Source organism: Lampris incognitus, chromosome 3 (genome assembly GCF_029633865.1).
Source record: "Lampris incognitus isolate fLamInc1 chromosome 3, fLamInc1.hap2, whole genome shotgun sequence".
NCBI classification, from domain to species: domain Eukaryota; kingdom Metazoa; phylum Chordata; class Actinopteri; order Lampriformes; family Lampridae; genus Lampris; species Lampris incognitus.
The window spans coordinates 82574958-82591473 of record NC_079213.1 but is presented as its reverse complement, the minus strand read 5'-3'; the positions used below and the strand labels follow the sequence as shown (position 1 = coordinate 82591473).

The window sequence follows — 16516 nt, the reverse complement described above, 5'->3', positions numbered from 1 at the left end:
GTACCACAAACATACAGAATATCATATGTGGCCTAAACTTATTTTTTTCTGAATAATTTATTTTTAAAACTGATCTTACTAGTAATCTGGTTTAAATGTAGTGGTAGTTTCATCCAATTTGACATAGCCCTATACATTGCCGTTTTCTTAAAAGCATTGGTTTTAGGTAAAGCTAACATGAAGCATCCCATCAAGGCATGTCTGGTGTCATAATAATGTCCATCTTTGGTGTGTGTTAACTGTGAACATAAGTATGGGTTTTCTCAAGGCATAAATGTTTCTTATATACTGGACCAAGCTGCATTCCAGTCTCTCTTCCACCCTCATCCATGGCATGCATCCCTTCCACACTGTCCCTCATTGAGCAATGAAAAGCAGTGCAGGTCGCTTTGTTTTGAATGATGGGGATCATATTAAGCTCTTGTTTTGAAGCACTAGACCAGATTGCCAGACAGTGATCAAGGTGGGATAAGACTAAAGGTTGTATTACTTGTTAAGTTGTTATCTCGCTTAAAAAGTAAACACATCTGATGATGATGGAAATGCCTCTACTAATTTTTTGGCAACAATATTATTAATGTGAGTTGACGATGAAAGTGTTCCCTCAAGTGTGACACCCAACAATTTGCCCTCTTTAACCTGCTCAATAGCTACCCCTAGAAAGAGATGCACAGCTCTTGATCTGTCCTTAGAGCATGCCTGGAGCCGAATGTTAGACTCTTGAATTTTGAGATGTTCAACTTTAGCCTATTTTCAGAAACCAGCATTTGCTCTTCTTCAAGCATTTTGTTAACGTCCTTGGTATTTTCTGCAGATACATACGTACATTGTAGTATCATCAATTTACATAGCCATGCATGCATTTTTTAATACACATGGCAGATGATGCATTTAATGATGCAAATGGTGATGTATTTATTTAATGATACCTTTCATGACACTCAAGATCACCTTACATCAAATACAGTAAATAACAAAGCAGTAAAAAACACCGAGTACAATCAACAATAAAACACAATAAACAACGGAGCATACATCAGCAAGGAGTTAAATCAAGATGAAGATGATGCGGTTAATGCTGTTAAAGTCACTAAGCTAGTTTAAAAAGATGGGTTTTAAGAGCACTTCTGAATTCTGTAATAGAGTCCAGTATGTGGATATGACAGGAAATGTTCCAGAGTTTGGGTGCAGCATAGGAGAAAGCCCTGGCACCCATTGTGCTGAGGTTGATGGCTGATAGTGCCAATAGACCAGCTGGTGAAGACCGCAGGGAGCGAGATGGAGTACAAGTCTGAAGGAGGTCTGTGAGATGAGCAGGGGATAGATTATGAAGAGCTTTGAATGTTAATACGTTTGTTAGTTAATCCGCTGTGATACAGGAAGCCAGTGTAATTGAATCAGCAGGGGAGAGACATGTTCAGTGGACTTTGAATGTGTAATAATCCGTGCTGCAGAATTATGGATGAGTTGAAGTCCAATAAATTTGGGGATGCCTACCAGGATTGCATAGCAGTAGTCAGTGCGTGATGTGACCAAAGCATTGACTAAGACTTCCGTGGAGTGTTATGTTAAAGCAGGGTGTATTCTGGAAATGTTTCGCAGATGAAAAAAGGCAATCTGGGAGACTTTCTTTTTTTTGGGGGGGGGGGGTTCTCAGATTTCCTCCCCAATTGTATTTGGCCAGTTACCTCACTCTCCTGGGGTGTCACGGTTGCTGCTCCACCCCCTCTGTCAATCCGGGGAGGGCTGCAGACTACCACATACCTCCTCCGATACATGTGGAGTCGCCAGCCGCTTCTTTTCACCTGACAGTGAGGAGTTTCACCAGGGAGACATGGCACATGGGAGGATCACACTCCCCCCCCCCCCCCCCTCAGTTCCCCCTCTCCCCTAAACAGGCGCCCTGACCGACCAGAGGAGGTGCTAGTGCAGCGACCAGGACACATACCCACATCTGGCTTCCCATCCACAGACACGACCTATTGTGTCTGTTGGGATGCTCGACCAAGCCGGAGGTAACATGGAGATTTACTACTGATGAATTTCAGATAATTGTTTGTCATCCTTATCTGTAAATCATGGAGACAAGCAGTGAGGGTACTGGAGGCGAGAGAGGAAGTGGGCTTAGTGGACACATAAAGCCGTGTATCATCAGCATAGCAGTGGAAATTGATACCATAGTGCCGGAAGATATTGCCAAGAGGGAGGTGGTAAATAATAAACAGGAGTGGCCCCAACACTGAACCCTGTGAAACTCCATGGGGAACTATGCAACTTTTTTTGGGGGGGGGGCATTTTTTCTCCCCAATTGCATTTGACCATTGCCTCACTCTCCAAGCCGTCCTGGTTGCTGCTCCATCCCCTCTGCCAAGCCGGGGAGGGCTGCAGACTACCACATGCCTCCTCCGTTACATGTGAAGTCGCCAGTCACTTATTTTCACCCGACAGTGAGGAGTTTTGCCTGGGGAACGTAGCACGTTGGAGGATCACACTATTGCCTCCAGTTCCTCCTCCTCCCCTGAACAGGTACCCTGACTGACCAGAGGAGGCGCTAGTGCAGCGACCAGGACATGTACCCACATCCGGCTTCCCACCCGCATACGCGGCCAATTATGTGTAGGGATGCCCAACCAAGCCAGAGGTAATGGGGATTCGAACCAGCAATCCCCATGTTGGTAGGCAATGGAATAGACTGCTACACTACCCGGATGCCGTACTATGAAACTTTCTGATCGGTAATTCTGAATCTGTACAAAATGTGTCCTGTCTGTACGTAGGTAGGAAGCAAACCACTGATATACAGTGCCCCCAACTCCAGTGCTACCCAGATGATCGGTGAGGAGCTGATGGGATATAGTATCAAAGGCTGTGGTGAGGTCAAGAAGGATGGGGATAGAGAGTAGACTGGAGTGAGCTGCACGAAGGATGTCATTGATGATCTCAACCAGGCCTATTTCTGTGTTATGTTAGGGGCAAAAGCCAGGTTGGAATTTTTCAAAGAGATTATTGTTATCAAGGTAGATCTGGAGTTGAGCTGCGACTACCCTCTTAAGGATAATGGAGATGAATGGTAAATTGGAAATTGGCTGGTAATTATTTTGGTCATTAGAATCTGAACCAGGTTTTTTCCAGAGTTGGTCTGATTATGGCAACAGTCAGTGAAGGAGGAACTGTACCAGTGGACAGAGAGGAGCTGATGATGGAGGTTATCAGGGAGATGACAGAGGGCAGGCATGTTTTAACTAGGGTTGTGGGGATTGGATCTAGGTGACGTGGAGGTGCTGGATTTAGTAATAAGTTCAAAAATGTGGTTTTCAGTTGGAAGACTGAAGTCACATAGGACAGTGGATGGAGACAGTTTCATGGCGCTTGCTGATGGTAAGTCAGTCTGCATGATGTCGGCAGAGGCCAGCAGCTCATGAATTGCACTAATTTTGGAATTGGAAAAACTTTAAAAAAAAAAAAGAGCATTTTTTATTAGAAAAGTTATTGTTCATATTGGTTTCAGGTGGGTTGAGTAAACTTTTCACTGTGGTGAAGAGCGTTCTAGTATTCTCTTCACCTGTACTGGTGATATTTGCATAATAGGATTTTTTAGCTGTTGAAAGAGCATTTTTGTAATGGAGTATATGATCAGAATACATTTGTTTATGAACAGCAAGTCCTGTCTTGATGCAAAGCCTTTTGGGGTGCAGACCTATAGCCTTGAGCTGACGTAGTTCAGGTGTGTACCAGGGAGCAGTATGGGCAAATGAGACAATCTGTGTTTTTGGAGGTGCTAAACTCAAGTGCGGAAGATAAACTATCATTTTAGTAGTCCATAAGATGAGGGAGTGAGGAGGTGGGAGCAAGAATCGGGTTTGAGATAATTAAACTGCTGAGATCATCTGGATTAACATATCTGATGTTGTGGTATGATATGGTATGATGCACCCTTGATTTATTGAGCGGTAGGTTGGTGTTGAATAACACAGCTTTATGGTCAGAGATAGGTAGTTCAGCAGAGGTGACGTTATATGGTAGGATGCCTGAACAGCAAATTAAGTCAAGGATATGACCCTTGGTGTGGGTTGAAAAGTTGACCTGTTGTGTTAGGTCAAAGCAATCTAAAATTGATTTAAAATCTCTAGTGAACATCTAGTCAGTGTTATCAAAGTTAACATTTAAATCCCCCATTAGGATTATACACTGCTCAAAAAAATAAAGGGAACACCTAAAAACACAATATAGACCTCGATGAATGAAATATTTCAGCTGAAAATCTTTATTAGACAGAGGAATGTGTTTAGAGCAAAATAACCTAAGAATGATCAATGGAAATCAAAATCATTAGCCCATTAAGGTCTGGATTCAGAATCATACTCAAAATCAAAGTGGAAAATGAGAACATAGGCTGATCCAACTTCTGTGGAAATTCTTCAAGACTATTCAAAATGAGGCTCAGTAGTGTGTGTGGCCTCCACGTGCCTGTATGCACTCCCTACAACGTCTGGGCATGCTCCTGATGAGACGACGGATGGTCTCCTGAGGGATCTCCTCCCAGACCTGGATCAGGGCATCGGTCAACTCCTGGACAGTCTGCGGTGCGACATCGCGTTGGCGGATGGTACGAGACATGATGTCCCAGAGGTGCTCGATTGGATTCAGGTCTGGGGAACGTGCAGGCCAGTCCATAGCATCAATGCCCTCGACATACAGGAACTGCTGACACACTCTGGCCACATGAGGACGAGCATTGTCATGCATGAGCAGGAACCCAGGGCCCACTGCACCAACTCTGGAAAAAAGAAACCTGGTGGAAATTAGACAATTTACCAACAGGTGAAATTGATTCACAAATCAGTGTTGCTTCCTAACTGGACAGGTTGATATCTCAAAAGTGTGATTGACTTGGAGCTACATTGCATTGCGTATGTGTTCCCTTTATTTTTTTGAGCAGTGTATTTGGAGACATTGCACTAAGGGTGGTTAAAACTGTCAAGAATTCAGTGATAAAAATATTCGATGTCCTAGGTGGACTGTATAGAGCAGCAACAATGGTAGGTGTTGGTCCATAGAGCTTAACAGCCAACAGTTCAAAGGAAGATTGATTAGGTAGAGTGGCATTACTTTTATAGTGTCACGATAAATCAGCGCGAGGCCGCCTCCTCTGCCCAAAGACCAAGGTTTGCATATGTAAACAAATCCTGGTGGAGTTGCTGAATTTAGCTGTAGAAAGTCATTCTGTGACTACCAGATTTCAGTGAGACATAAATAATCCAGTTTGTGCTCTGTGATGAAGTCATGGACCAGAAGGGCTGTGGTGGTGATAGATCAGATATTGTAGAGGGAAAGCTTATGACAGGTCATGTGCATATAAACAGCTGATTTAACTAGCGAAATTAGAACACTGTGATCTACACGCCGGTCAGATCTCTTCGGGTAGTGTGAATCTGCTGACCAGGACTTATTACTAAGAGATCTCATATTCAGGAGGCCAAAACAGTTTGCTATCAAAGCAGATTGAAAGGCAATAGGAATACAGCAAATGGGATGTAAATTGCAGATATTTGCTCCAGCTATTAGGTTGTTATTGTTTCTACTATTAGATATATCGTGTGGATGAGACGCCCGATGCCTAATAATAGTCAGTATCGGGAAAACTCCCGGTGAGAGGGTTAATGACAGATGAGGCCAGTGGGGGGTGGAGCTAGCGGGCGGAATAGTACTGCAGGGAGAGAGAGATACTTTATTGATCCCGTAGGGAAATTATGCTCTGCATTTAACCCATCCTAGCTGTGTAGCTAGGAGCAGTGGGCAGCTGCCATGCAGCGCCCGGGGACCACCTCCAGTTCATCTTGCCATGCCTCGGGGCACAGACAGGAGTGCCACCATAGGCAGAAATGGAGGTTCTGGGAGGAAAGTGTGGGATATAAACAGCCAGTCACCTGGAGAAGACTATATGGTGTGCTGCAGGTTGGCCGCTAGCATTCGGCTACCCAAATGTAAATATGGAATATAGGAGAGGTCTTAGACAGCTGCCCCGGGGAATTCCACATTGTAGCAATTTAGTATATGACAGGGTATCATTAAACAAAACACAGTGTTGTCTGTTGGATAAATAACTTTTCATTCAATTGATGGCTGCTAAGTTTTGAATCCATATGCATAGTTTGATGAGCAGTAGTTCATGGTCTATAAGATCGAAAGCTGTACATGTTGAGTAACCAACCTTGGATGCCTGTTGGAATTCAGAGTTGTTACCGTTTTCCCGAGAAGTAATGCTGAATCTGTTCGAATACAATACCCTTCATAAGTTTGTTCAGAACAGGCAAAATGCTACACAAAATGCTAATAGGTCTACTATGTTGTCCAGTAAATGACTCCTTGCTGCTTGGTAGATAAATAACCTTTGCTATTCTCCACATTTGTGGATAAACACCTTCATTCAGACATAAATTGAAAATGACAGTGGTTTTGCCTCAAACCTAGCTGACAGCTGTAGTAATTTACCATTCAGATTATCATAGCCACAATGTTCATCACTCTTCAGTGACAAGAGAAGCTTTTCCATTTCTTCTATATTTATATTAATAAAGTCAAATTAACATTTTTTCATACGTATGTTTAATTAGTGACTCAGACAGCTTACCATCCACTTGCAACATTTGATTTCTTACCGTATCCACTTTACCTATGAAATAATTATTAAAATAATTAGCTATAGCTCAAGGTTTGGTAATAAATCCACCACTAGATTCAATAAATGAGGAAGTTTTAGTCACTTCATCTTTACCAATTACTTCATTAAGGCGGCATGGTGGACCAGTGGTTAGCGCTGTTGCCTCAAAGCAAGAAGGTCCTGGGCTCGAACCCCATGATTGTCCAACCTAGGGGGTCATCCCAGGTCATCCTCTGTGTGGAGTTTGCGTGTTCTCCCCCTGTCTGTGGTGGGTTTCTTCCGGGTGCTCCGGTTTCCCCCACCGTCAAGACATGCATGTTAGGGTTAATACTCCTGTCTGTGCCCATGACCGAGGCATGGCAAGACAAACTGGAGTTGGTCCCCGGGTGCTGCACAGCAGCTGCCCACTGCTCCTAGCTACACAGCTAGGATGGGTTAAATGCAGAGCATAATTTCCCCATGGGGATCAGTAAAGGAGCTCAAAAAAAAAAGAGTTCTCCGTTACTTTTTGTTGTCACCCTTAATTTCGTCAGTCTTGGATCGGTAATATTGCTTTTTCTTTTGTTTATTCATTTTTGTGACTGTTTCTCAATGAACGACAATCAGCTGACCTACCAGATTTGATGGCAGCTTTTTCCAGTTGTTCCCTCTGTCATACATGCTTCTCAACTCCAAATCAAGCCAATGGGCTTTAGTGGTTCTGACAGTTTTCTGATAGGAGCATGTTTGTCCCAAGTAGACACAAACAGTTGCATAAATAATCGTAAGGCAGCCTCTGCACAAGTTAATTTAACCGCATTATCCCACTGTATCTTATTCATGTCTTCCATGAATGCATTTTCGCAATTTTTTTTTTTAGAAATTCATTTGTATATCACTTTAGGCCCAGCTTTAGGAAGCTTTGTTTTCCTTAACACTGCAATGATGTTATGATCACTGAAGCCCACTGGTACAGATACAACCTTTGAACACATTGCCACAGAATTAGAGGAAAAAGGATCTATGCAAAATAAACAGGATATTCCTGAGCACCTGATATTTAATTTATTTGTGAATTCACAATCTGGGATTACTTGCATACAATAGTTAAATCACTTAACTTTTTTTCCCCAGTGTACATGTATTGGAGAACCAGTCAATATTAAGATTCTAACAAAATATATTTCTCTGTCAGTATCAGTGACTGTCTGTATCATTGTGCATATGTGCGCAAGGTACTGTGTAGTAGAGTTAGGTGGTCTGTAGCATAGCCCACTAATATAGGTTTAAAATTATATAGATGCACCTGTAGCCACAGTGCTTCTACACCTGGTGCACTTAGATCCTTTCTTATTCTGATTGGTATATAGTCTTGAATGCAAAACACTACATCTCCTCTCTGCTTATTTCTATCATGTCTGACTATTTTATACTTTGTATTGCCACCTCAGTGTCTTCTATAGATGCATCTAAATGTGTCTCAGAAATGGCACCAATGTGTAAAGCATTTTCGAACAGCACAGGACTCAGTTCTTGCACCTTATTTTTAAGGCTACTAATGGTTAGATGAAGAATTTCAAGTTCTTTATTTAGTAGTTTAATAGGCATTTAGTGGCTTATGGCACAGTCTCAATGACAACCTAATGATCCATAGTCATTTGATGTCCATTAAAAAAAACTAGGATGACCCATTAGTGTTTCTCTTTGCTCTCACAATTAGCCAATCATAACTGATTATGGCGTAATTACCCTTTGCTCTGGCTTCTCTCATTGCAGGCAGAAGTTCAGCTTTCTTTTTCCTCAGCCATTCAGAAAAGTCCTCATTTATGTACTACTACTACTACTACTACTACTACTGCTGCTGCTGTTGCTGCTGTTTTCGGCTGCTCCTGTTAGGGGTCACCACAGCGGATCATCCGTTTCCATCTCTTCCTGCCCTCTGCATCTTCCTCTGTCACCCTCTATGTGCACCGAGGTGTTTTTTGGGTGTGCTCTAGCCTATTCCATTAAGAGGTCCTTATCCTTAAAACGCAAGAGCTTCACTATGATGCCTTGGGTTCTTTCAGCGTCTCGTTTGCATTTCCCCCTTCTATGGGCTCCTTTCATTTGAGTTGAGTTGGCCTCAATTTTCAGCTTGGTGGTTAACAGTTCACACACCTTGTTCTCAGTCTCAGTCCATGATTCTTCTGCATGATCTGAAGTTATTCCATCAATTGTTGTTCCTTTGGCTTTGGTTCTCCAAATAGTTGAGACGCTCAAGGAGGATATTAGACTGAATTAGAGTGAATTTTTTTTTTCACCAGTTTGTCTAAGTGCTGAAAAGCATTTTTATCCGCCTTGTGTTGCTTTTATTTCATCATTATCCTGCTGAGAGTAATTTAGACTGTTAGTTGAATCCATGATCATTTGTGTGAATGACGTCCCTTGTCTTCTTAATAGCTCCTCAGAGTCTTTTGTTGAGCCAGGATTTCTTTGAGCGTGTCCATCGTTACGAACTCCAGTTCAGCTTCAGTTACGTTCTTTTGATCTTTGGTGCATAGTTGGCCTGTAGAGCTCTAGCAGTTCATCTACTGATGTTGGACATACAGCTTTAGAGCTCCGGCTCGCGTTTGCTAGTTAATAGAGCTAGTTAGCCAGATAGTACTCGACATTGTTTTGTGGGGGGGGGGGGTTTGGTCCCCCTAGGTGATATGGTTAAGACAGATGTTCTTTGGAAGCTCCCGTTTTTTTGCTCAGTTTGTCTTCATTTTGAATCACCCAGAAGTCCCTCGTTTTTCACCGAAACAACTTACTTTTGATGCAGTCAAGCATCTCAGTCTGGTTCTCCTTGCAAACATGGTACATATGATTAGGACAGCCGCACGTTAAACGGGTTTTATTAGGGAGTTGTTCCTTATCCAATGCGAGGGTCTACGGAGAGTATGTTGTATTGCTCTAAAGCCCACTGAGGCAAATTTGTAATTTGTAATAATGGGCTATACAAATAAATTTGACTTGGACTTGACTGCATTAGGCCTGGGTTTAAGTGACCTGTGTTATTTATAATTGTTTTGGCCATCTCCATCCAGTTAATGCCCTGCTTTCAAAAAGTAAATATTGGCTTACTTCCCTGTCTTCATTGTTATATTTGCTCCCCTAATGTCACTGTACAGCACCCCTCTACTGAAAAAGGACAACTGTAGTTTAAGTACAGCGAAAACAACACTCTTAAATGGGTCTTTTGGATTTTCTTTTTTCTTTATCAGGTGCTTCTCCTCTTATGACGATATGAGCCTAAAGCGCAGGGGGACCTGTCCACTTATTCGCTGCAAGTCCTTCCAACTGTCTTCAACAGAAGGTAAGAACCCCCCACCAACGTTTCACAGAAACACAACACAAATACATACACAGACACACTTCGAACACACGTGTCTTGTCCAACTTGCCCTCTCTGCATGTTTTTCCCGTACATTCTTTTTTTTCCCTCACTCATCTGCCTTCAGAAGCAAGATCGAGAACCAAGGGGACTAAATACAAAGCCTTGCCACATGAAAAAAATCATGTGGATCACATTATCATGGCCGTGGCCCGTATGTGCTTCCCGCATTGCACAACTGCAGAGCTGGCCATATGACCATTTCAATCCACTTCTGCACACAGCCTTCAATTCTGTCACTCCAGCATACTCATGGCACCATTCTGAGTGGCTGATATCTCTGATGTAGATATCTCTAATGTAGGCAGTGTGGAGGCCGAAACTGGGGCCACATATGCCTGTTGGGAGTGGCTGGTTGCAAGCTCAAAGAGAATAAAGCCTTTCATTCATGAAACCTAAAACTCTTCCTATCGTTCACTCTCCTTCAACTCTGTGTGTGTGTGTGTGGGTGTGTGTGTGTGTGTGCGCGCACCCGCCCACCCACCTGCCCCTAGGGCTGAGAGGCTGTCACTGTCAGCTTGTGTTCATGCGCAGGCTTAAGACGTTTAACAATAGATCATAATCCTTTGGGCTGGCTCATGGTGGCCATTTGCAAGTAGTAATGATATATGGAAAGTAATGTCACACACATTGTATTGGCAGTACATTCTGCTCTATAACGACAGAATTTAGTTAGCTGAATTTTTGATGAATTACTTAAGTCTCACTGCTGTAAAGGAAAAGGGCATGTGCCTTCGTTTGGACTAAAAACTGAGTCAATGCAGCACTCCTCCAATGTAGACTTGATATTACTACTTGCAAGGTCATGTCATGCTTGTTACACATATGTGTTCCTGTTACCCATTCCATCATTAACCTGGCCCCTTTCTCCCCTGTTCAGTAGGTCCAGATGACTTGTACATTGTAGAACCTCTAAGGTTTTCTCCAGAGAAAAAGGTACAGTGTCTATTCCAACCGTTGCTGTTGGGCCATCTTAAGTGCTGTGTCTTCTGGTGTCAGTCAGTCAGTCAGTCAGTCAGTCAGTCAGTGGGTGTGAGCGGGCTGTGTCTCAACGCTGTGGAAAGCCTTCATTCCTCCATCTCTGATCACCACAGTCTTTAACAGGAGTGAAGGAATTGCACTGAGCACAAGGAAATGGAGCTGAGAGGGAGTGTTGAGATGCAGCCCCCATCTAGTCCCATTACCTATAGTTGACTTGTCTGTTAACCACTTTTTGGCTGACATTGTGCACATAAATTCTAGCGCAGCAGCACAACACAGCACTGGGAAGGATAAGGGCCAGCTGGGAATATCTTGCTCACATTCATGTCAGCAGCAGTGATTTGTTCAGAAGCCTTTGTCAATCATTTTCCATTGTGCACTCCCACCCTTCTCTGACCTAACGCTGTTTGTGTAACACATACTAGACCAAATGACACACCAATTGTCACTCAAAAGTGGACCAAAGATCTGTTTGCCTTTGTTTTTGACATTGCTTCATACCTCTAAGATGAGAAGAGCATCATCACTTCCCTTGTATAAAAAAATTCATAATAATAATCATAATAATAGGCTAATAATAGCCCACTGTCTGGCACAAGGGTGGTTAATGTGGTGCTGTTTTGTTGTATAAATATTTTAATTCGGTTTTTGCACCTTTTTTATTTATTATCCTGTTTCTAATTTTTCTAGAAAAAGCGCTGCAAGACGAAGTCGGCGGACAAGGTTGAAACTGTGAAAGCGTCTGACCCGTCCGTTGCACTCACCAATGGGGTTCTCAAGTGTAACGGCTTTCACCCCTGCTTGCCGCCCCTGCCTCCTCCACCCCCTCCTCCCACTGCACCAGCCCCCCCTCCCCCTCCCCCACCTCTGCCTCCACTTCTCCCTCCCTCCGTGGAGGAGGTTTTGTCACCGTCCTCCTCCTGCTCCTCCAAGGAGTTGCCCTTGGAGACCAGCAGCTGTGGCTCGTCCACCCACTCTGAGGAGTTATACTCCAGCCACTTTCCCCCTTCCTCCCCCCTCTTGTCCTCCTCGGGCCTCTGCAATGGCCATACCCTGCCCTTTGCCCTCCACCAGCCTTCCTATGCTAAGTCCCGCCAGGAGAAGCGCTCGGTGAAGCGCCGCAAGTCGCGGCAGGCAGAGCTGCGGTTTTCCTCCGTGCCAGGGAGAGGGGTGGCTTCTCTGCCCAGCCTGCAGCAGCTGATCAAGGGAAACGAGGAGATCAGTGTCGGGACCATAGGAGTGACAGCCGTCACTGGACACGTCTGAACATGCACATTAGTGTCACATTCAACCTTTGAGCGGGTCACGGTCACTTGTACACAACCTTGTATTCATACACATATACAGCCCATGCCGGGCAATTTTCCATTAGCACAGGTAGGAGATGAGCATTCGAAGGACCACATTTCCCATGAGCATCCTTGTGCCACATGGAAATTAATTTGTCACAGCCACTGCAACTCTGCAATTATTTGCCCCCCTCTCTCACAGAAGAAAGTTACTCCCCCTTTTCACTCCCCTTATCAGAGACCTGTTTATGGTAATGTGCCTTTTTATGTGTTCTAGAGCTTTTAGTGATGAAAACCGTAAAGTGAAAGATTTTTTTTTCTCAAGTGAGAAAGACACTACAGTGATGAGCGACATATATACATACAAATCAAACCCATTAAAGTGTGGATGAGCTGTTTTCTACTGGACAAGCACATTGTTCCATCTGAGTTGTGAACCAGTGGCTCGAGTCCCTTTAACAGCGCAGTGAGGAGAGGTGCATGCTGGGTTGTGCCTCAACTCTAGTCCCCTGCTTCCTCAGGGGGGCCTCAAGAAGTATGAATCTGCTCCTTTGGATGAAACGTGTTGTTCTGAAAGAAACGTAGAGCATAAAAGCATTACTTTCGCTTACTCATTCCCGTCAGTCTCTAATTTCCTTCATTTCATTCATGCTGTCTTTTGTTTCTACCTAACACTGCTGTAGTTGTTACATGTAATGGGACCAGATCATCAGCCTTTCAGGTATGTCAGGCCCAGTCTCTTCGTTTCTGCCCCCTCTCACTCTCTCTCCTGATCAAGCCAGTCTACTTCAAACCAACCAGCAGAGCTAAATGAAGAAACAGTGTGTGTGGGGTTCATCAGAGTGACTGTATTTGTCCAGTGTAATGTCTTGTTTTGGACTCCATTATGAATATAATAGAGGCAAGCTTAAAATCCTGCTAGTTTACAATCAGATGCTCCTTTTACCCTTTACTCTTGCAGTTTGGGCTGGACCTGAGATAAAATGGAGGGGAAAAAAAGCCAACCATCTTGCATATGAGCACCTGTAAATACTCAAAATACATGCACACAACACTTAGAAAAGTGAGTCAGTGTAACGTTCAAGTTAAACATAACAGTGAAGCAGTTTCTTCTTATTATTTTTTGTGTTTTTGCAATGTTTGCATCTGTAAATGAGCAGTGCTCCTTGCTGATGGTTGTTCAGAAGTCAGATTTAATTTCAGCACACTATTTATGAATGGAATCAATTCCCTTTGGGGGCACATGTAGGGGCCTCGCCAAATGTTTACAGTATGTCACACACACCTCAGACCCCACAGAGGACACCGAGAGATCAGTTTTATTTATCTATTTATTTATTTAAATGCCTCCACAGATTTATCCCTCGGATTCACTGTCTAGTACAGGCCCTGGCCTCTCATGTTTCCCCAAGAGTCTTGGGAGTGTGTCCATACATGTGTCGTATAGAAATAATGCAATAAAGTGCACTAGATGGTACGGTCATTGTGGATGCCTTGTTCCCACAAGAACTAGTTAATGTATTTATATGTTGTTTGTTTCATTATTATTGTTGTTTGCTGATGAAATGGGATAATCTAGGCCCTGTAAAGTGTAACGCCATAACCTTCTCATTCCATTAGCTTCAAATACACATTTCAGACAGACATCACAGTGGTGTCACATGTCCTGCCATAGCTTATATATCCAACAAAATAATGGAGTCATATTTTATTTCTTGCCACACCCAAGAGGCGTATGAGGATAAGACTTCTTCTCTATTGTGTTTTCAAACTATCAGAGATATTGGGCTAAGATCAGGTTGTCATTTAAAATGTTAATGTCAACCATGCACCTGTTTCTGTATCTCTGCTGGGTGATTGACTTTACCTCATCCCCTTGCTGCAGCTAGACGGCAAGAACATGATTGACCTGAGATGACACAATATCGTTTTAAGTAGCATCGAGAAGACATATAAGTTTGCAGATGTGAAAAACAGAATTAAATCTTTTAAATAACTCTCAAGAGAATATCAACCGTCTTGGGTTTTTAGTGTTTTCTGATTGGCTCCCTGTTTGGTTGGGTGACTGGGCCTTTTGACAAAGAGAGAGAAAGAGATGGTCTGTTCTGCTGTCAGCCAACTTTACACTCCCATTAGACCTTAGTTACATCTGACCAGCCCCTATGGTCCCACTTTCTCCTCTTAACATTTTCATTTCCACCACAATAACCCCTGAAAACCCTGTCCCACCACCACCTCACACATGTCTTAGTGGCTGAGGAGAGAACTACTTTATTACGGCTGTTTAATTAACCACTCTACTTCCCATCAGGAAAATGAAACACTTCATTGGACCACACCATAGCGATGTATCATCATCACTCATTTCCTCACCCGATTTTCTATTCACCTGTCATGCTCCACTGACTATGCATTTCCCCCACCTATAAGTGAAGGATATTGTTCCTGAGGAGTGGCGAATGAGTGTTTTTTGTTTTGTTTTTTTGCTAAAGGGAAAGTAGCGAAGATGGGTATGGATTGGAACACTATATTTTAACATGACTTTGACTTTTTTTATTGTTCCATGCACCCAGCAAATCATGATCTTTTGTTTTGTTGTACCGGTTTTGAATGTGTATGAAATCATGTTTGTGAGTATGTAAACATGTATGCATGCGACCATGTTTCCTTGTTGCTCTATTGTGTTTTTTGTCTTTTTTGTTTCATTTGTGTGTGTGATCTGAGAGAAAGACAACTTAACATCTACTTAACCAATAAGACGGTGAATAGGGACATTGTCCTTGGTGAAAAAATCCTAGGAGCTCAGTGTGTGCACTTTGTATAACTCCTCATGCCTTTTGTTTTTTTTCTATTCTACCTTGTATGTCAAGTGCTATCTTTCCAAGCTTTTTTTTTTAATCTTTATTTTCTCGTTTTGTTTTTCTCCGCTTCTCTCGGATTACCCAGAGAGGGAGTGCTGCACAGTATTTCTGAGCGGGAGTGAGTGTAACTACAAAAACTGTAGTGCCATTAGAAACTGTGAATTTCCAAATAAAACATTTTGTTGTCTTTAACAGTGACGTGTGTTTGTATTCTGTGCAAATCCAACCACATAGTAGATATGAAACTTTGAATTCTCTGTTATCTAGAATAGATACAGGGATGGGGAACATGATCCAGAAAGGGCCAGTGTGGGTGCAAGTCTTTGTTCCAACCAAGCAGTTACACACCAGAGTCTACAAATCAAGGTCCTTAGCAAAGACTATTGATTGACTAATAGAATCAGGTGTGTAACTGCTTGGTTGGGACAAAGACCTGCACCCACACCGGCCCTTTCTGGATCACGTTGCCCATTCCTCACAGAATAAAGCAACATAAAGGAGGTGTTATTCTGGGACAATCAAGATGCCTATTTTGCATTTGTAAAACATTTGGTGATAACTGGGGGGGGGGCAATTATTGTATGAGGATTAATGTACTATCACTTATAGAGTCACAGATATTACACTGGCAAGAGCCCAGTCTGCTCCTGTAGTGGATTGCAATATTTCTATTTAGGATCTTTGTGGCGAAACAGTCAACAAAACGTGCTTTCATGCGACAGAGAGTCTGTGGGTTCACAGAATGGAGAGAGAGTTGACAGGGACGAAAAGAAAGACGGGCGATGCTACCGAGACAAACAAGACAAAGTGCTTGGCTGACAGTTATCGACCAAAAACCAAATTAAGAAAATATGACGAAGCCTATCTTGCTCTTGGGGTCACAGTGAATGTGGTGGGAGATGAGGAGAGACCACTGTGTATTTTATGTCTGAAAACTTGAGACATTACACCCCAGTTATGTCAATAAGCCACGTGTCGGCCTTGTGATGGAGGGGCGGCCTATCGAGGGTGTCTCTACGCCTGCCCCCCAGTGACTGTTGGGACAGGCTCCAGCATCTAGCGACCCGAATTCAGATAAGCGGCTTGAATAATGGACTTTTTCCCCCCTGTCAACTTTTAAATCTGCTCAGACCTGGTGACAGCTGTCGGAAGACATTTTGACAGTAAAACAGCAAAGGCCGAAAAATACTGAGACGGGATGAGCTCGCTATCTGACCTCGTGGATGTGAATTAAAACTTTCAGTTGTTTTGAAATGAGTGGGTCGTTGTCCCGCAGTACTAAAAATATGACGATAGCGCCACCTTTAGACCATGTCATGAAGTCTCCCTG

The 16516-nt window shown here is 43.1% G+C and overlaps 1 protein-coding gene across 5 annotated transcripts in view; it reads left to right on the top strand.

The window, feature by feature from the left end:
* Positions 1-13802, top strand: part of suco (SUN domain containing ossification factor) — a 101560-nt gene extending 87758 nt beyond the window's left edge. For 4 of the 5 annotated variants that reach the window (XM_056276539.1, XM_056276540.1, XM_056276538.1 and 1 more), the window contains 3 exons: positions 9886-9977; positions 10936-10991; positions 11727-13802. In XM_056276539.1, coding sequence (XP_056132514.1) covers positions 9886-9977; positions 10936-10991; positions 11727-12302 — 724 coding nt within the window. In that variant the 3' untranslated portion in view covers positions 12303-13802. The remainder of the gene's footprint in view (positions 1-9885; positions 9978-10935; positions 10992-11726) is intronic. The other variant, XM_056276541.1, reaches the window with a different exon arrangement.
* The last annotated feature ends 2714 nt before the right edge of the window (positions 13803-16516 follow it).